This window comes from Lepidochelys olivacea (genome assembly GCF_965140295.1).
Source record: "Lepidochelys olivacea isolate rLepOli2 genome assembly, chromosome: 11".
In the NCBI taxonomy this organism is placed as follows: domain Eukaryota; kingdom Metazoa; phylum Chordata; order Testudines; family Cheloniidae; genus Lepidochelys; species Lepidochelys olivacea.
In genome coordinates this window covers 58618165-58640333 of record NC_140421.1, presented here as the reverse complement: position 1 = coordinate 58640333, position 22169 = coordinate 58618165, and the positions used below count along the sequence as shown (strand labels likewise).

General features: G+C 42.3%; 1 protein-coding gene across 2 annotated transcripts in view; it reads left to right on the top strand.

The window, feature by feature from the left end:
- SATB2 (SATB homeobox 2) overlaps positions 1 to 22169 on the top strand; it is a 161222-nt gene that overhangs the window by 19693 nt on the left and 119360 nt on the right. For both annotated transcript variants that reach the window (XM_084643667.1, XM_084643666.1), the window contains exon 3: positions 2093 to 2269. In XM_084643667.1, the coding sequence (XP_084499793.1) occupies positions 2093 to 2269 (177 nt within the window). The remainder of the gene's footprint in view (positions 1 to 2092; positions 2270 to 22169) is intronic.

Genomic DNA, 22169 nt, shown 5'->3' with positions numbered 1-22169 from the left:
CAGGGTTGTAGCAAGAAAAGCAACCAGTAGGAGGACAAAAGATGCAACAGCACGCCCCTCTCTCTTATAAGCTTGCATTTACCCACTTGTGCTAATTTACCAAATTGTAATTTATGCAGCCATTAGCATTGCGTCTGAATTTGGCCTCTTGTTACTACAATCATAAACTTGTCTCGCAACATATTAATAGTTACACCACAGATTGTTGGCATTACTAATGATAAATTGGGCGTCAAAAGTAGTATGATAAACCATATCTGAATAGAAACAGAAGATTTTCACTTACAGAGAGACTGAAATTTGTGTGATTTATAGGCAACTAGGATTCAATCCTAGGGTCATAGAAGTTAACAGGAATTTTGTCACTGGCTTCAACAGGAGCAGGATCAATTCCATAACATCTTTCCGGCAAAGAAGCCGGATGGCTTTATGGTACATGTTCTTGAGTACATTAAGAATAAACGGTGCTATTTGAGCTTGCAAAACCCTTGGTCATGTACCAGAATCCAAGAGTTAAGAAATAAGACAAGGAGCAATATGACTATGGATATTGTATTAGCAGAACTGCGAACTATTTCAGTTAAACATTTTTTAAGTAAAACAAAATGAATCGCAGCAATCTGATAGTGAGAGATTCATTCCTGAGCTTGTTACTATTGCAACCAACATTGCTGTACTTGTCAAAGGGAACCTGATTAGTGTCTAATGTAACGATTGAGAGTTGTGTACTTTACATTTTATTTTTAAATGAGTTTCGTCTCTTGCACCAAGAGCTGATAAGGATTTGAGTCCATTAGTTTTTCCTCCTATGGTTGTCATTGACGTCACTGTCTCCTGTAGGACTGTGATTCTAAAATGGAATGTAGCTTTTCCCCAAGAAAATGCCTAAAGAACCAGAAACTTCAGTCAGTGTATAGAAGTGATCTTTAACTAAAGCTTGAACCGAACTGTAGTGGATACCTCGAAGAGGTTTTAATTGGCTTCTTAAGGAAGGAGAGTTGACTTCTTGAAATGCAGTTTTCCCTGTATTTTGCTTGAATGTGCAATACAGTAGCACAATGATTGTTCTCCTTAACATAACCTAAAAATAGTTAGTTGTTTTTCTTTTATTTGCTGTTAGAGAGAGATTGCTATACTGCTGCTCTTTAGAATGAGCTTTCCCCCAACAATAATAGACCTAAAGGAACTCCTTTCATTAGACTGTATAGGTAGGAACTAGTTAAACCATTTTAGGCTGAGATACATCTCCAGCCTCACAATGATTTCCAGCATGTTCAGTGACTCAGAAGTATATGTAACCAATTAATAAACTTCTAGTAGCAGAGCTAATCAGCAGTTTGAAAAGGAAGGATGATAACATTGTTACAGGTAATGTTATGTGAAAGGTAGCTTCCCTAGTCTGTTTCAAACACAGGCCACACAAGTTGTAGCAGATGCAAACCTGCCAGGAGTCATGAAAGGAACTTGCAATAAAACAAAATTAAACAACCCTGCCCAAACCTTCTCCCAAGTCTGGGCTGCTTCTAAACTTCCTCTCCTAGGACTGCTTAGTTCATACCTAGATCCTCTCTAGACCACTACCCCTTCCTGCCTTATATCATGGGGAGATAATGAGTGACCACTACCCACTCATGCCTCAGTGATTCTGCAGGACCAGCACTTGCTAACAGGGTGGGTTTTCCTATGAACAACGCGAGCCTCTTACTGCATGTTTCTGTAGAATGTTTCTTAATATGGCAAAAGGCTGAGTGGCTTCAGTCTATATATGTATTAATGACCACACCCCATCCTTCTGGAGCACATATCTGGAAAGTCTCATTAGGGCATCTTGTTCATCCCCATGCCAGTTACGGATTGGTTCCTGCATTGTATTCTCTGGACTGTTATCTAGTGTGGTTTTAAATGAGTCAAGTGATGAGGCACCCACTATTTCTCTTGAAAGACCATTCTGCAGCCGAATGAAAACCGGGAATCTGCTAACATGAGCACTCCAGGAGATGTATTAATCTGACATTTTAAATCAGAAATGAATGACTTATTTGTTCCTGTTCCTCTATTACTGATGATTCTTTTAAAAACTTTTCTCACTTAGGTTTGATGATTCCTGTCTTTTGTGTGGTGGAGCAGTTGGACACCTCCCTCGAATACGATAATCGAGAGGAGCATGCAGAGTTCGTTCTGGTCCGCAAAGATGTGCTCTTTAGCCAGCTGGTGGAGACGGCGCTCCTGGCTCTGGGGTATTCCCACAGTTCTGCAGCTCAGGCACAAGGTATTCCACTGCATTCTTTTTCATGCTCATTGGCATAAGAAAACAGCCTTTCATAGCTCCTGAGGTCACTGTGCAAGAGAATTAACGGCAAACCTAGCAAGCAGTTAAATCAGTAGTATTTCTTACAACTGGGCTTGTAACAACCCCAAACTCTCTGCCTGGTTTAGAAAGCATTTGATAAATCCTACTGAAGTATGAAAGGCTGGTACTGATCAATCAGAGAAAATGTTATGACTCGCTTTGTTCTTTACTGTAAGGCCCTAAGCTTGCTGCCTTAAAGAACATTATTCAGAAGAGCCATGTAGTACGCCTGTGTGTACAATATGTGCAAGCTATCTTTCCCCCTCATTTAGGGCCATGACACATGAACACCAGGTTATGTATTTAAGAATGGTTGTGCTGCACCATACTTTGTCCCTAATAGAGATAGATCGATAGATATATATTTATTGGATTCCTTTTATGACTGATAGCTTATTCTGATTATTTTATATTAGACCAATATCTATTTTGGCTTCCCTAGCATAGTGCTACAAAGCCTCTTGGGAAGCTGAATGTCACCCTATAGTTGTGTAGATGATTCTTCGGCAGTCGAGAAGAGGTTTAAAAAAAAAACAAAAAAAAAACCTCTTGAGAAAAAAATTGAAAACCAAGATCCTGTTAAAATGATTTTCTCTGCATTTCAAGTGAATGGCTTGTATTGACTAGATGGTAATGCTTACTTTTTTGGAAGCAAAATCCGTAACTTTCAGTTCAATCTTGACATGATCTTTTAAAAACCAATGCACAATTAGACTAATTTAAGAGTGGTTTTACTTGGAAATTTGGCTTTTTAGCTGCTTTAGACAGTATTTCCTTATTTAACAAAAATCAAAATAGAAGGCAGCCATGAGGTTTCAGCTGCATTCAATGTGAACAGCAGCGGTGTTTGAAACGAAGTGTCCTGGAAACTAGGATATAATAATGTCGGGCTCATATAAAGAAAGCTTCTTTCAAAACAGTGTGATAAAGATTAATTTCCTCTGTCAGCTAGTCTGCTTTTCGAGAGAGGTCCAGGATTTGGGACCAAGCAAAACTCAAGCACAGCGACACTGAGTTTTGTTACAAAACATAACAATCAAAGCAAGCAAAGAAGTTCGGATTTCTTTCAAAACACTTCATGCCATTTCAGGGACACTTTTCTCTGAATGTAAAGGTCACTGTATCCCACTGTTTCCATCCTGGTGAGCCAGCTTCCTGCTTGACAGCGCTATTCATCTCCGTTAACACGGTTGCTCAACATGTTGGAAGCTAACATGTGGAACACGCTGCGTTAAGTAGCCAAGATTTGATTTTTGGCATCTATCGAGGGAAGGGGCTTCACGGGGAGGCGTGCCATTGCATGCAGTGACCCATACCAGCTGAGCATCTTGCTTGGAGAAACCTCTCTCTTGCAGTACCCTTCTGCTGAGGGCTCAAGTGGGAGAGGGACTCACACAGGCTAATAGCCACTTCCCCCTGTGCAGTGGCTGCTGCATTTTTTTGCAGTGTGGTCTTGGAAAATGAACAGGTTAAAGTAATCATCAGTTGTTGGCTTGTGTGTTTGTGTTTTAAAGGGCTAGTATTCAAACCTCACATATCAAATTGATTTAATCAGTTAAGAAATGGTCTCTCTTTGATGAGCACTTTTCTCATACAAAGTGTTAGTGCCCACCAGTTCCTTTGTAGTGTTAAACCTCACACATGAAATTGTACTTAAAAGTGGAAGAAATTGCCATAAAGCTTGATCAGCTCCTAGATCTCTTATTAATGTATTGCTCTTATTACCTCACTGTGAAAAGCCAGTTTTAAATTGTACCATACACGCCATACAAATAGTGAAGGAACACTGAATGTATCATTTGAGGTTGATTTTTTTTTTTATATGAAGTCTGCTAGAGAACAGATCATTTATGTGCAAGCTGCGAGACGTGACAGAGGCATGGACATAGAACTAGTTGATCACCAAAACAGTTTAGAGTCCCGCTGAAAACGGCAGGATATTGGTTTGGTTTGTAATCAGTATTAGGGTTGAAACAAGGGGGCCTGTAAGGTGGTGATGTATTAGTATTAGCTTATAAAAAATGATAGTACATCTGTTTTTCCCTTTCTGAGCCTATCTCAGCTGCTCTGCATCAGGAGAGACCAGCCCCTCCTTCTCCAATAATGACATGCTGTCAGTAACTTTGTCAACAATTGTGATCATTGGAGTTGATTTCTTTTTAAACAATGCATTGATAAACAATCATTTTAGTTCTCTTTACCAGTGTTCTGTGAACAGGAAAACAGCTAATTTATAAGACCAATGTGAGAAGTTCAGCATTCTCTGATGCTTTTCTAAATGCAATAAAACTTTGAGCAACTTGCTTTGTAGAAAACTGACTAGGATACTGATGTGAAGAGCTATCCTGACATATTTTAGTGGCAAAGTAAACATTAACTGGTTAATGCTTCATTATTGTAAAGGCAGTCTGTGCACTGATTAATAATCCAGCTGTGGGATAAGAATTCCAGATATTGTAATTTATTAGGTGGAAAAAATGCACATTGTTAATTTTTCTCTATGTTCACATATTGTTATCTTCATAAATAATGTTCTGTAACCAGATAGGGACTTATTAACAGCCTGGCACTAGGGTGTGGAAGTTGGTTGTGTGAAATCCATAAAAGCGTAGTAAACATTTATGTATTTTATTTCATCATTTGAGGCTACACCTGAAATTAGAAAACCTGCTACCTATTTCTTTATGAATAGAATGTGATACCACCGAGCTCTTCTTAACAAGGATATTTTTCTCTGCAGAATTTAATAACATTAATATCCCAAATCTAAAACAGTCTGCTTCTAATCATTGTATTTATTGGGTGGGGTCCCAGACAGAGAATAATTCATCTGGAGCATTTGTGGCCAAACTGGAGTCTACAGGGCCTATTTTTGAGTGGCCATTAGAGTTCTACATTGTGACCTGCACCTGATCTCTCTCATAAGAAGAGGTAGCCCATAGGCTCTGTGTGTCTCAGCAGCCAGTGCTCCATGAAGATGGTTAAAGATACAGCACTGAATGCTGGGACCAGACATCTCCACAGGCTGCCCCTCCATACTAAAAATAAAAGTAGCTACAATCGGCTCCATTTTACAGGCAAACGTACAGCTGTTGGATTAGCTGTGACAGCAGACTCCTTACGACAATGGATACTAATTTAGTAGAGCTAGTTGGCAAATTTTGCAATGCTGAGAGAAACCAGGGGAAAAAATTAAGTGAGATTTTTCTTCTATATTTTGACCAGCTCTGCTAGTTAGCTCTGATCACAGGCTCTGCAGAGAAGCCAAAGAATGACTGGACCATGAAGCTGGAACTACGCTTCCACTTCCTGAAAATGGTTCAGCTAGGTCAGGGTCAACATGGGTTCGCCGGGCAAAGTGCAGTGTCTTCCACTGTGGATGCTCCTCTCATACCTCTGCTGTGAATGAAAGTTTCCAGGGCACAGCGACAGTTTTAGCCATAGATTAGATAGATACATTTCAGGAGGGGCTGCCATGGCTTTAGGAGGAGTTGTGCTGCATGATGTTACCCATTCAGAAAGTGCACGTCTGTTCCGGGATCCTATTACCAGGAGCAAAACGTGTAGCAATTAGCCAGGTGGACAGAAGACCATTGCATGGGGGTGGGGAGGGCAGAGGGGGGCGGTGATAAGGAGAAAAGTGAAATGTGGAGACTGAAGGAAGGTAGGAGGCCGCCAGGTGGAGTGGAGGGAAACAAGAAAGTGACAGGAGATCTAAGGGAGAGAAAGAAGTGGGCAACTCTTTAGGCTTGCTATTATATCTGGCCTCTGGAACTCTAGAGCAGGGGTGGGCAAAGTTTTTGGGCCACATTGGGGTTGCAAAACTATATGGAGGGCCGGATAGGGAAGGCTGTGCCTCCCCAAACAGTCTGGCTCCCGCTCCCTATCCTCCCCCAATCCATCCAACCCCCCCCCCCCCGCTCCTTGTCCCCTGACCACCCCCTCCCGGGACCTCCCACCAATAACCGCCTCCCTGGGACCCCATCTCCTATCCAACCCCCCCCTGCTCCCTTTACCTTGACTGCTCTGACCGATATCCACACCCCTGCCCCTAACTGCCCCCCTGGGACCCAACCCACTATCCAACCACCTCACCCCATCCAACCACCCCCTGCTCCCTGTCCCCTGACTGCCCCCGGAATCCACTGCTCCTTATCCAACCTCCCCGCCCCCTTACCATGCCGTTCAGAGCGGCAGGAGCTCGCAGCCACACCGCCGTGCTTCCTGGCAGGAGCAGTGGGCCAGAGTGCTGGTGTCTCAGCAAGCTGAGGCTGCGGGGGAGGGGGAACAGCAGGGGATGGCCCGGGGGCTCAAGGACCGGGCAGGATGGTCCTGTGGACCAGATGTGGCTCACAGGCCGTAGTTTGCCCACCTCTGCTCTAGAGTCTGAGCACTTCACAAACATGAAGAATTTTATCCTGGCAGCATGAGTGAGAGGTAGGGAAATGTCATTATCCCAACTGGACAGCTGGGAAACTGAGGCACAGATATTAAAGGACTTGCCCAGGATCCATAGCAAATGTGACAAAGCCAGGAATGAAACCCAGAACTAACCACAAACCATCTTTTCATTTGGAAAAAGGGGGGCAAACAAAATTTCTGAACATGTAAATATACTTAGTCTGCCCCGCCCTCGGGCTGTTAACCTAATGCCCTCCATGATGACTGGATACACTTAAATACTGCAGTCGCTTTGGGTATTTTGCCATTTAGAAAACAACCAGCCACTAAAACGCAGTCCACCAAATGTGTGAACCTATGTCAGCCTGAATACTTAGCTCCTGCTTTAGTTGCATTGTGTGATGACCATTACAACCCTGTTGCTATCTGTGGGACTATAACTGTCTACAAATATTTGAAGGGTGTAAATACCAAGAAGGGAGTGGAATTGCCTAGGACCTCCAAGAGGACAGGGCTAGGGGTAATCACAGGAAACTGAGTAAAAGATAATTTGGGCAAAATACCAGGAAACATTTCCCAACAGTGAGCTCTGTTGGATTGCGAAGTAACATCAGCGTAGACTGTGTAACTGCAGGGTGAAGGCAAACAGATCAGCTGCTGGTCTTTATTGCCATTGAGTACACACAAGAATAATTTTAATATTCCTCTATCAAGAAAGATAAAACAAGATCATGAAAATACAGTAGAACCTTGCTAATCTATGCATGTTACTGCTTGAAGAGTAGTAATAGTGTACTAAGTACACTACAGACAGGAAGAGAAGAAGTTTCTTTCTGATTACAGCTAGTATAAGTAAGAGGAATAACTGCACTCATGTCAGTGGAGCTATCCCATGGACAGCTGATGCGAGAGGAGAACTGGGTCTACTTTGAAGAGTTGTGTGAAAATGTACAGGTGTAGTGGTCTCTTCCTACTCCTCAGCAAAGACCACTGGCTAGTACTGTTCAGAGCTGTGTGTGCAGGGCTGGGTCCCAAGTTCTTTTGATCAAAGCACCGATAATAATAAATAACAGGGTGGTCTAGTCAGGTTTCGTACTGTCAAGACTTTTTTTGTGTTTAGAAAAGAAACACTTGCTTTACTGGTAAAATTCTGGTGCTATAAATGAAACTCCGTGATAGTTATCAAATGAACAAAATGCATTTTCTGATGGTTTCCTTGCCCTCGCATTGTTTGTTCACTTTTTTTTCCTTCTTCGTTTGTATGCGGTAGTGCCTAAGAACCCTGGTCATGGACCACGATCCCATTATGGTAGGTGCTCTACAAACACAGAACAAAAAGATGGTCCCTATTCCAAAACGTTTGCAATTTAAGTTGCCCTTACAGTCTACTTGCTCCCTAATCTTGTGAAGTTCATTAATTTGTCATGGGGCCTCCCAATGATTAGTGCAGTTCTCCTGTATTTGTGCCTTTAGGTTCTAGGCAATGTCCCCATAACCTCAACTTGGTGGTTGCCAAATATGGATGCCCTGAAAACGTAACACCTCTCTCTTATTTAAAAATACACAAACAAAATACCCCTCCCTTCTGGCCTCTTCTCAGCAGCAAAATCTTATCCGGATCTTTGATTAAGAACTATATCTGATTAAGTTAAAAGTAGTAACCCCCTTTTGCCTTATTCGCTTCTCCTGGGGCGTCTATATTCTCATCCCTAGCTCTCCTCACTCACTCCCTTCTCAGTGATTTCTGATTTTGGAGGCAAGGTGGTGGGGGGTTGGACTAAAGCACTCAGCAGTGTTGCATGTCTGCCTGATTTGGCTATACTGGGCATTTTGTAATGAGCTCTCAAGTTAATACTGGCAGCCTTGAAACGAATTGTTAAGCCGATGTGAATTCTGGCAATGATCTGAAGGGGTCCAGAAGAAAAGTTTCCTTCTGAACGCCTCCCTAAATTCTCTGGGTTTTGTAGTTTTGGGTGTTTCCATTTTTGCTTCCTTATGTTCTAAAAAGAAGGCCTGAAAGATTTTTCTCAGGTTTTGGTTTTTCCTGTGTTTAGTATTATTATTATTTAATAATACTTTGTATTACCATAGTACCTAGGAGTTCCAGTCATGGACCAGGACCCCATTGTGCTAGGCACTGTACAAACACAGACAAAATCATGGTCTCTGCTACAAAGACCTTAAAAGTTCGTATCTTGTCTACCCTGGAACGCTTCATGGGAAGTGGAGCGTAGAACTGTATCCCAAGAGTTGAGAGAGAAAATCAAGTAAGTGTGAAGGGCAAGGAATTTTACTCAGCCTGTTTAAAATGTTTTTTGCTTTTTTGTTTACATGTATTTAATTCTAACACCTAATGAACACTTGGCTGAAGGGGCATATTTGATAAAGATTCAACATCCAAAGTCTTTCAGATAAGGCATGGGTGTTCCCAGCAAATATAACTGAGACCGTCTCCCATCAAAATCATGGAAGACCATAGTGAGACTTCTGATAACCATGAAGAACCTTATTTTTGGGGAAAAAAATACATTTCAAGTTTCTTTACATGTGCTAAAGAAGCAGGAAGGGTCCAAATCCAATTTAAAAAAATGTTGCAGGTTGCCTTTAAATCTCATCTGTGAATGTTACCTTTTTTTGGTAGAGTCATTTTGCTGTTACGCAAATACTTCCTGTGTCACTACCTTATGAACCCATTGGCCACTACATTCCTTGCTTTGCTCGTTACAGAAGTTCTTAACTTTAAAACAGTGGTCAACAAGTGTTTTTTGCCCCCCACCAAAATGCTGATCTATATGCAAGTTGCTTGTGGCATTGGCTCTCTGCTCTCCATTTATTATTTGCAGGATTTTTGAGATGGAACAAAAACTTCCACAAATAATCTGTTTTTCTAGATGGCAAACATCTGGGTAGTATAAGTAAATGGGTAATTTATTAGTGTTTGAACAGCTTAAAGGAAAGTAATCAAACGGAGCCCTGAATAGCTCAGCACTTCTGATGGCTGCTTTCCATCTCATGTGTGGTTTGTGACTGAGCAAAATACCATGGCGTTCACAAGCAGAAGAGGAGGCAGGGATGAAAAGAAGAGAGAGCTGAGTGGTTGGAGCACATTTTGGTCACAGTAGAATACCCCTGCTTCGTTTCCTGTATGCCTGTGAGCTTTTGCATGTCCGCGATGCAAATTGTTAAACCAAGTGCTGTGAAATACACCATATTTTGACTGGTTTGAGGACTCTAATGAATCCTGAATTTGTGTTTCAGTGGAGTGTGTATCATTTGTTTGTTCCATACCAGTAATTGGTAAAATTCTGAATACGTCACTGAAAGAAAACATTAAAGATTTCTTTTTTCTTTCTGTTTCTGAGCAATAACACCAGAACATAATAGCAAATCTGCTCTACTGTTTTACAAGGTTGTATTCCTTAAAGCTTTCCACTCTTTGTGCTGCAGGCTATATGCAAATAGATAAAACTTGTGTCCCACAGCTTCACCCTCATTAGAGAAATATTGTCACATATTCTTTTAGTCAGTTCTGTAAACCCATGAACAAAATGCTAAAGAAGTTGTGACAGAAAAGGGGCTATGGCCCAGTAACCCTTACAGCAGTATTTGAGGGAAAATAAACAAAGGCCTGGTCTACACTATGAGTTTAGGTCGAATTTAGCAGTGCTATCTTGATTTAACTCTGCACCCATCCACACGACGAAGTCCTTTTTTTCGAATTAAAGGGCTCTTAAAATCGATTTCTTTACTCCACCCCTGACAAGGGGATTAGCTCTGAAATCGGCCTTGCTGGGTCGAATTTGGGGTACTGTGGACACATTTCGACGGTATTGGCCTCCGGGAGCTATCCCAGAGTGCTCAGTTGTGACCGCTCTGGACAGTGCTCTCAACTCAGATGCATTGGCCAGGTAGACAGGACAAGGCCCGCGAACTTTTGATTCTCGTTTCCTGTTTGGCCAGCGTGACGAGCTCACCTGCATAGGTCACCATGCAGAGCTCATCATCACAGGAGACCATGCAGTCCAGAATCACCAAAGAGCTCCAGCATGGACCGAATGGGAGGTACGGGATCTGATCGCTGTATGGGGAGACGAATCCGTGCTGGCAGAACTCCATTTGAAAAGACTAATTGCCAAAATATTTGAAAAAATCTCCAATGGTATGAAGGACAGAGGCTATAACAGGGTCCCGCAGCAGTGCCGCGTGAAAATTAAGGAGCTCAGGCAAGCCTACCAAAAAACCAGAGAGGCAAAGGACCGCTCCGGTTCAGAGCCCCAGATATGCCGCTTCTATGATGAGCTGCATGCCATTCTAGGGGGTGCAGCCTCCACTACCCCAACCCTGTGCTTTGACTCCGTCCAAGGAGTGGGAGGCAACACGGAAGCGGATTTTGGGGGCGAGGAAGATGATAGCTCACAGCAAGGAAGCGGAGATACCTGTTTCCCCAGCAGTGAGGATCTGTTTCTCACCCTGGACCTGGAGCCAGTACCCCCCAAACCCACCCAAGGTGGGCTCCCTGACCTTGAAGGTGGAGAAAGGAGCTCTGGTGAGTGTACCTTTGTAAAATATTATACATGGTTTAAAAGCAAGCATGTTTAATGATTAATTTGCCCTGGCATTCGCGGCCAGTACAACCACTGAAAAGTCTGTTAACGTGTCTGGGGGTGGAGCAGAAATCCTCCAGGGACATCTCCATAAAGCTCTCCTGGATGTACTCCCAAAGCCTTTCTGTTTCTGGGGGGGGCAGCCTTGCTGCGTCCTCCATGGTAGGACACTTTACCACGCCAGGCCAGTAGCACGTAGTTGGGAATCACTGCAGAACAAAGCTTTGCAGCGTATGGTCCCGGTGTTTGCTGGCATTCAAACAACATCCGTTCTTTATCTCTCTGTGTTACCCTCAGGAGAGTGATATCATTCATGGTCACCTGGTTGAAATAGGGCGCTTTTAGTAAGCGGACGTTCAGACGTGCCCGTTTCTGCTGGGCTGTTTGCCTGTGGTGGAACAGAAATCTTCACCGCTGTTAGCTATGCGATCGGGGGAGGGGTGAATCCATCATCCCAGAGAATTGTGTGTGTGTGTGGGGGAAGGGGGTGTTAGTCGGGTTTCTGCTGCACATGAACCCGGAAACCGCAACCCCTCCTTTTAAATTGCCAACCCATTTTTAATGGCCAACCCAACGGCTACTTTGTATGGGAAATGAGGGCACTGCTGTTTGAAACCATTCCCACATGTTATGAAGGTTAAAGTAGCTAAAAGACTGTGGCTTACCATGGCTGCCTGCAAGGCGAATTCTGCTGGCCGGCCCTGCGTGAGTGATCTCTCACACCAAACCGGCATACCTTGAATAAGAGGCAAAATGCAACCTTGTAATGAAAGCACATGTGCTATGTAATGTGAACAGCAAGGTTTACCATGAAAGAGTGTACCCATTGTTCTATAAAATGTGTCTTTTTAAACTACCACTCTCCCTTTTTTTTTCCTCCACCAGCTGCATATGTTTCTCCTTCCCAGAGGCTAGCAAAGATTAGAAGGCGAAAAAAACGCACTCATGATGAAATGGTCTCTGATCTCCTGCTGTCCTTCCACACTGACAGAGCATAGCAAAATACATGGAGGCAGACAATCTCAGAGTGCAGGAAAACAATATGACCGCGAGGAGGGTTGGCAGGCTGAAGATGGTAGGTGGCGTCAGCTTGCTGAAAGAAGGCAGGAGTCAATGCTCCGGCTGCTGGAGGATCAAACTCATATGCTCCAACGTATGGTTGAGCTGCAGGAAAGGCAGCAGGAGCACAGACTGCCTCTACAGCCCCTGTGTAACCAACCGCCCTCCTCCCCGAGTTCCATAGCCGTCTCACCCAGACGCCCAAGAATGCGGTGTGGGGGCCTCTGGCCACCCAGCCACTCCACCCCAGAGGATTGCCCAAGCAACAGAAGGTTGGCATTCAATAAGTTTTAAAGTTTTTTTTAAAGTGCTGTGTGGCCTTGTCCTTCCCTCCACCACCCCATCCGGTGCTTCCCTCCTCCACCACCCCTCCCGGGCTACCTTGGCAGTTATCCCCCTATTTGTGTGATGAATAAATAGAGAATGCATGAATGTGAAGCAACAATGACTTTATTGCCTCTGCAAGCAGTGATCGAAGCAGGGAGGGGAGGGTGGTTAGCTTACAGGAAAGTAGAGTGAAACCTGCGGGGGTGAAGTTTCCATCAAGGAGAAACAAACAGAACTTTCACACCATAGCCTGGCCATTCCTGAAACTGGCTTTCAAAGCTTCTCTGATGCGCACCGCACCCTCCTGTACTCTTCTAACCACCCTGGTGTCTGGCTGCGCGTAACCAGCAGCCAGGCGATTTGCCTCAACCTCCCACCCCACCATAAACGTCTCCCCCTTACTCTCACAGGTATGGTGGCGCGCACAGCAAGCAGTAATAACAATGGGAATATTGGTTTAGCTGAGGTCTAATCGAGTCAGTAAACTGCGCCAGCGCGCTTTTAAACGCCCAAATGCACATTCTACCACCATTCTGCACTTGCTCAGCCTGTAGTTGAACAGCTCCTGACTACTGTCCAGGGTGTCTGTGTATGGCTTCACGAGCCATGGCATTAAGGGTAGGCTGGATCCCCAAGGATAACTATAGACATTTCAACATCCCCAATGGTTATTTTCTGGTCTGGAAAGTAAGTCCCTTGTAGCAGCTGTTGAAACAGACCAGAGTTCCTGAAGATGCGAGCATCATGTACCTTTCCTGGCCATCCCATGTTGATGTTGGTGAAATGTCCCTTGTGATCCGCCAGTGCTTGCAGCACCATTGAAAAGTACCCCTTTTGGTTTATATACTGGCTGCCTTGGTGCTCCGGTGTCAAGATAGGGATATGGGTTCCGTCTGTCGCCCCACCACAGTTAGGGAATCCCATTGCAGCAAAGCCATCCACTATGACCTGCACATTTCCAAGGGTCAGTACCCTTGATATCAGCAGCTCAGTGATAGTGTTGGCTACTTGGATCACAGCAGCCCCCACAGTAGATTTGCCCATTCCAAATCGGTTACCGACTGACGGGTACTGTCTGGCATTGCAAGCTTCCACAGGGCTATTGCCACTCGCTTTTCAACTGTGAGGGCTGCTCTCATCTTGGTATTCTTGCGCTTCAGGGCAGGGGAAAGCAAGTCACAAAGTCCCATGAAAGTGCCCTTAAAAAGTTTTGCAGCCACTGGGAATCGTCCCAGACCTGCAACACTATGTGGTCCCACCACTCTGTGCTTGTCTCCCGGACCCAGAATTGGCGTTTCATGCCATGAACCTGCCCAATTGGCACCATGATGTGCACATTGCAGGGGCCCGTACTTTGTGAGAAGTCTATGTCCATGGCCTCATCACTCTCGTTACTGCGCTGCAGTTGTCTCCTCCTCACCTGGTTTCGCTTTTCTTGCAGGTTATGGTTCTGCATATCCTGCTAGATAACGCATGTGTTTATAGTGCTCATAATTGCTGCGGTGATCTGAGCAGGCTCCATGTTCCCAGTGCTATGGCCTCTGTGCTGAAAAAAGGTGGGAAACGATTGTCTGCCGTTGCTCTGATGGAGGGAAGGGCGACTGACAACATGACTTACAGGGTTGGCTTACAGGGAATTAAAATCAACAAAGGGGGGTGGCTTTGCATCAAGGAGAAACAGAATGGCCCCCTCAAGGATAGAACTCAAAGCCCAGGGTTTAGCAGGCCGTTGATTTCATGGAGGGAGGGAGGAGAAAATGAATACAAAACAAATCTGGTCTATTTCTTGTTTTGATCCACTTCATCTATCTTTATACATCTTGCTGGCAGCAGACGGTGCAGTATGACTGGTGGCCATCATCGTCTCCTGGCTGCTCATTAGAAGACGATGCAGTAGGACTGCTGGCAGGACTGAATGGCCATGAGACGAAACTTAAAAGGGAAATGACCTGGCTGAGTCACTCTCATGTTTGCCCACTGAGGTCAGCTAAAAGAGCATCCTGGAGTACAGCGACGATGGCTACCAGTCATACTGCACTGTCTGCTGCCAAAAGGCAATGAGCGGCTGCTGTGTAGCAATGCAGTACCGCGTCTGCCAACACCCAGGAGACATATGGTGACGGTGAGCTGAGTGGGCTCCATGCTTGCCGTGGTATGGCAACTGCACAGGTAACCCAGGAAAAAAGGCTCAAAACGATTGTCTGCCGTTGCTTTCAGGGAGGGAGGGAGGGAAAGGGGGGGCCTGACGATATGTACCCAGAATCACCTGCGACAATGTTTTTGCCCCATCAGGCATTGGGATTTCTACCCAGAATTCAAATGGGCGGCGGAAACTGCGGGAACTGTGGGTTAGCTACCCACAGTGCAACGCTCCAGAAGTCGACGGTTGCCTCAGTACTGTGGAAGCACTCCACCGACTAAATGCACTTAGAGCATTTGTGTGGGGACACACACCGTCGACTGTATAAAAACGCTTTCTACAAAACCGACTTCTATAAATTCGACCTAATTTTATAGTGTAGACATAGCCAAAGTTCACTCCAAAAGGACTGTGTGTACTTGATTAAAAACTCAGACCAGCTGTTAATAAATTCAGATTATTTTTGGTCCACTTCTCCCCACCCCCGCCCACAGAAACCTCTGGTATTTTTGAGGAATGTTGGGAAATGGTGTATGGTAGTTTTTATTGAACATTTATGTTTAGCCCTCATTTCATTTCTCTAATGTGGGCCTAAATATTAGTTTAAAAGTAGCAGTATTTCCTAAAAAAGGGAACACAATAGGCTAGATTAGGTTACAGCCCCCCTTCCCCCCAGTCCATGATAGGAAAATGAGGTGTGTTTAATAGATATGATAGCTAATGTGTTAATAACACATTTAAAACATCACTTAGTAGGTAATGTTGGCAAAGACAATGGTGTTTGAAACACCTAACTCCTCACCTCTCCAGCGTTGATCACGTTTTTTAACAGTGGTCTGTGTAGACTACAATAAGAGGTGCATTCTTAAAAAGCAAACATTTTAAAATTCTAGCAGACAGGGGAGGTTGCATTTTAACATGTTAGCTCATCAGAAAGGTCCCTAGGCTTCCCGGTAAAGCTCCCCCTGACCAGCTAACATGTTAAAACATGGCTTATTCCAAACATATCATAGCCAGAGTTATGTCTTTTGTTTCAGAAAAAGGTATTTTTTTACATTAAAATCATTCAAGTTTCACATCAAGGTAGCTGAGACAAAGGCATAAGTAGTTTTTACTTTGATGGAGCTAGGTATGGTCAACCTTATAAACCCCAACTGGTGTTTACCTCAACCATCTGCATTGAGGGTGGAGGGATAACTCAGTGGTTTGAGCATTGGCCTGCTAAACCCAGGGTTGTGAGTTCAATCCTTGAGGGGGCCATTTAGGGATCTGGACAAAAAATTGGGGATTGGTCCTGCTTTGAGCAGGGGGTTGGACTAGATGACCTCCTGAGGTCCCTTCCAACCCTGATATTCTATGAGGTAAAAATTACAGTGCCTTGTCTCCTCTAGGAATTTAACTAACTTGACATAGTGAGTTCAGTAAAACACACACCTTTTCTGCAGTGAAGACTAACCCTAGTTTAGATAGATCCTTTGTCTACCCTAGTTGCCAAGTGGTGTTTAACAAAGCGTTAATGCGTTCTAGCTCAGCCCGTTTGCCAAAACACTCTATTTTCCCAGCGTAGACAGGGCCAATGAGTAATCTTGAGGCCACAAGACCAAACTCTGTTCTTAGAGGTGTGTTTGCACTTTTCACTGAAAGCATACTTAATTCTGCCATGGGGTGGTATGGGGTGGACTAGATAACCTCTTGAGTTCCCTTCCAGCCCTCCCCTCTATGGTGCTATATCTTACGGTAGAATTTGTCCCTAAGAGCTTTTCCATCACAGTTAAATGGGAGCAGGAAAGTGTTTGAGAGAATGGCTTCCTTTTCTTGATACTAATGGACAATATCCCTTGCATGCTTATTCCAACAAAAATGATCACTTTTTGAATGAAGTAAATGCCAGCTGAATTATAAAGCCATACTAATTGTAGAGAACAGTGTCAACACCTTCCCACCGGCCAGTTCTGTATGTACAGTAATTTTCAGTTGCTTCCTGTCCTCACTTGGATATTCCTAAAATTTTCAAATAAGAGTTTAATTAGAGTAAGTTTAAGAGAGAATGTGTGTGCCATTCAGGATTCTTTGCTAAATTGCTTTCATACTTTGTTTTTATAATATATTTGCTGCTTAGCCACATTTTGGCCCTCTTCCTTTTTCTAATAAAACCCATTATGTGGGATAGCTAGTAGATAGTCCCTACTTTCACAATGACAATTCCATTCTAAAATGTCCCTTGGCACAGGGATCGTTAACGGATGGCAGTTTGTCTGCTTCTCGGAGTCTATTCTTTTCAGCACTGTGTGAAGATTCTGTGGAAGAGTGTGTGGGGAGAACATTGAGGAAAAAATGTTTATCTTGTGCTAAAACTGACTGAGAACAGATGACTGTTTGAGGAAGAGAATTTATCAAATAATGAACTGTATATATAAAAATCATTTTAAGATGTAGAGAAATACTCAGGCAGGATTATAGCATCATGAGAAAACTGCGTTTTGTGAAACATTACCATATAATAAGTGTTTCAGTTATTACTATTACTATAGATTGTTGCTATATAAACAGATATCTTTATTATATATGCAGTGTGTGCGTGTGTATATATGCAAACTATATGTGCATTGCAAACATAGATTATTCTTTTTAAAAAAAAAAAAGCTAAGCAGCTTTTTATGTAACAAACATAAAATAGATATGCAAAACAAAGGATTGTTATTCTGATAAATTAAACGTGACTATGGGTGGTATTTCTTTTAGCCCCAAAATCTTTTTCTGAGCTGTGAGCATGGAGAACAGTCTCTTCCTTTTCTAACTTAAAGATTATTCAGTTGTAAAACAAACAAAAAAAAAAGAGTGCAGAACTGAGGTGTTTTTTTCTTTATAATATTCACAGCAGTTACTAGTATTACTAGGCAATTTTAAAACAAAGATTACATATGCCAGTTCTTTCTTTCTGAAGTCTTATTAAAGACCATATCAACACCATGTTTTTTTGCATTTTCTGATCGCTAACACCCCTCCCATAAATGTGTATGTGAAATTGAGAACCTAATTAAAAGATTAACAGCATGTACAGTAATTTATCCAAAAGGCATGTGTTAATTTGTTACACTAAAGAGTTTTATGTCATCTTTTTTGACGCTATCAAAATATTATCAGTGGAACTGGTTTAACCTGGAAGAGTTTGATGCTCTATTATAAATTCTTCTGAAGAAGTGAGATGACTTAATTTCATATCTAATTGCATAAGGAATTATAAATTATCTTTTCTCAAAGACCTATGACACTAAGTCACAGAATGAACAAATAAAACTGATTTGTTTTAGTACAAATTAAGATATATGGCAGTATTTTCATTACAAACACCATTTGTGTGTGGTGAATGTCTAAAAATTTTGCAATACGATACAAACTGCTCTTTTATAGTGCAGCCATTCATGCAGTGCATCTTAAGGTGATTTACAACTCATTTAAAAAAAAAAAGTCACAAACCAAACCCATAAAGCAAAACCCCTTGAACTGGCTAAGCCATTAAAACACAAATATGTCTTACACCCAGTCTTAAAAGTTGTGAAATCTGCCTTTTTGGATCAAAATAGGAGCTTGATTCTGCGCTTTCTGTTCTGGGAAAGGCTGGTTGACTTCAGTATGATTTTTCCTGCCCTCCCCCCAGCAGTGAAGACTGTGGGGTCAGGCCCAAGAATAGCATTTCCATTCTGAGTAATGTCACAGCTTAGATTTGAGTGTATTTGAATTGATAGAAGCTGTGCTTCTTGTTAGACGTAGACCATGTCTACAGCAGCGAGCTTCCAGTGGCACAGCTGTACCCGTGCAGCTACACTGCTGTAAGATCGCTCATGTAGCCATTCTATGCGGACAGGAAAGCGCTCTCCCAGCGACATAATAAAACCACCTCCATGAACTGTGGTAGCTATGTTGGCTGCCTCCACCAGCGCTTCTGTTAGTGTAACTTATGTTGCTTGGGGGTGTTTTTTCACCCCCCTGAGCGACATAAGTTATACCAACAAAAATGGTAGTGTAAACATGGCTTTACTTGGGTGGTAGCTAGGTCCAGTGTAAAGGACATTATTGCCAGTCAGGAAACCTGGGTTCTGTTCCCTGCCCATGCCAGTGATTTGCCTTGTTAAGGTAGACAAGTCACTTAAACTCTTTCTACTTCTGTTCTCCACCTAAAAAACAGACAATAGTATTTACCCTCTTTGGAAAGCATTTTGGGGTCTACGGATAAAAAGTGCTACATTCTGTAAGTGCTGAGTACTCTGATGGAAAAGTCTTAAAATTTAATAGGAAACTATGATCTTTGTATATGTTTTTTTCTTTTTTCTTTTTTTTTTTTTTAAAAACATTCTATAGGGAATTTTATCCCTGCTATAGAAATGAATGTTTAAAATAACCTACAGTAACATTATTGGTTTTTGTTAACCTGTATAGATGTTTACAGTAATTCCTGGAGATCATTCTTAAGTTTCTAGGTAAGCCTGTTGGATCAATCTGTGTTAAATTCTCCCAGATTTTGCTGTAAGTGTATTATTACATGAAGGGTCAAATTATTCCTTTTGTGAATTCAACCTCGGTGGAGCTAACAAAGTTATCCCAAGGATGAATTTGGACTTGGTATAATCATGTGTGTTGTTTTTACAAAGTGTATTTTTTTTTTATTAAGAGATTTACCAGTATCAAGCTGCTTCTATTAAGCAGATTGTTGCCTCCAGATATTAAAAAAAAAAAAAAAAAAAGTGTCAGATTGGGTAAACCTCCAGATTTATGTATTTATTTTAAAAGAGTGTTCAGCAGGAGTAAAGGCTGTTTATAAAACCTAAAAGAAAAAAAATCTTAAGTTGTTGTTTTTTGTTTAAATTACAGGGCTTTCACAGTCCACGTTGAGTGATAGGAGAATAATAATGCAGCATGAATGGTCAAACATGAATTAGATTTTAAAATACTTTCATGCCTAATAAACTAAGGTGTTCCGATTAATGTGAGGAGGCCATGTTTTTATTTGAATACCCTGTGTGGTATTTTTATCTTGCCTGTGTACCCTTAACTTTATTGTAAAACCTAATTTTATAGGTGCCTCACTACTTAAGCAGGAGAATACTTGGGTTCTGGGGATGGTGTTTCTGTACTGAGAAGCATAAGTTGGGGAGGGGGCGGCGAACAGAAGGGAAGGGAATGAAGTTCTACACTGAAAAACACTGTCTTGGTATTTAATCAATCGAGAATAACACTAGGATAAAATTAGGTTAGCCTTTGCTCCAGGATAATGTTGAAAGAACTGACACAAATCCATAAAACTTACTTCATGGATCCAGTTGTCTTGAAATTGTGCAACTCTATTTTAAATAAATGGCTCCAACTGATAGCAATAAATAACTTTATCTTTTTTTTAGGAGGAACTTTCTTTTTTCCTCTGAGGATTACATAATCACTGTACTAAATAATACACTCTATGTGCTTTGTTTTCCTTTGGAGCACTTAGCATTTGTCTAAATTTCTGTCTGTCCGCATGTCCAGAAACAACATGCAGATTAGCACTTTTAATATATGTACTGTATTCAGTTCTACCAAAACCACCTTATCTGATGTGTGGCAAGATATGTAGTTAAATTTGCTTGGTTAGTACTGTAGCTGTAGCATGCTTGCCCCATGGCAGATAGGCAATCTGTATTCCATGTATTTTAAATATAAAAGGCTTATGACTGAATCACTTCTATTTCTGTAAAGCATCTGCCCTTATATGAAACTATGGAATTATTTATATTAGCAGTTGCTGTGTGTAATACCTAGATATACATGTAGAAACAATTAACATGCTCTAATTCGAGTTCAGACCTTTGGGTCTGTTGTAGTAGGTCTTGTGCCTCCAGCAGCAGCCAGTGCCTGCTGTCAGCACGAGGCCGATTGCAATCCCTGCCCTGCCCCAAATCCTTCCAGAGGCATGCGGTGATGAGTGTACAGCCTGGAATATGAGACCACGTTATCCCCATGTTTGTAAGTAATGTATTTTACATAAAAAGAATGTTACATAAAAGAATAGTTAGTGTTGCCAGCACTCGTGTTGCCAATTTCTGGTGTTTTTCTGAAAGCCCAGGGCATGTGACTAGATGAAAGATCTCAGCTTTTAATTTAAAAAAAAAAAAAAAAAAGGGAGTTTGGGTATCTGAAACACATTGTACCTTGTGTGTGTGTGTGAGAGAAAAAATGCATAATTTTTAATAATCGTGTGTGCGTGCAAACTCCTTGCATTGACCCCAAATATCATGGGGACTGCTCACTGCTGCCACTTTGTTCTCTTTTGCGCTCCGGGCATCAGAACTGAGGATGGAGAATTGGAGGAGTAGGGTGTGGACATGGAGGCCCATTTGTGGTTCACTACTCTGTGTCAGCAGCTCTTGTCAGGCCTGACATATTCCCTATCTGAACACACTGTTACTATAATCTGCATCTAAGATGTGGCCTGTAAGATATCATGGGAAAACTAATAGCTCACTGCTCATTAATATTCTTGCATGCTGTATGCACAGGATGTGTACAAAAACTTATATGCGTTAGAATTATATTCTTAAACTGTGTTTGGCCACCAATGCATAAGCACAGTCTGCCTTATACAAAGGAATGTGTATTTGATTCTTTGAGCAGCCCAGTCTTCAGGCAAAGACAATGATGGTCCATTTTTACATATTAGGCAAACAAAGCTATCAAGCCAACAAGTGGAGGAGGAGACAGGATGGTATCTGTGTCCCAGTAGCAGAGAGAAGCTTGGTCTGGGTCTTATTTTTCAAAGAATAGATTGCATTGGTTTACTGATCTTTCACGACAGGGGGAGGCTGAAGCTCAAGAGATAAGCAGTTGAATCCACTGGTTGTATACAATATTACTGTATTTTGAAAGTGCATAGATTGAGGTCTTTTTTGAAAGCTAATGATGCATTGGTGATTGCTATCCTTGTGAAATGTGCATATTGACATGACATGAGAAGATGTGGATACTAAATGATATTATGCTTTATGGTCTGTGGCCAAACAGGGAGAAACAGATTCCTTCCCAGACAGGAAGAAGGCAGCGATTTACCTTTCTGCTATGTAAATTAAGCATGGTGGAATCAAAACAATGGAAGCCGCATTTATATACAGGGGGATAGGAAGCCCACAGAAAGGGAAAAACAGCATGAGGTCCTCCTGCCTCTTGAAACCAAGTAATTGAACTTGGGAAGATATAAGTGAAGACAGATGCCATTTGTGGCATCTATCACTAGACAGACACAAGGGAACAGAGCTCTTGC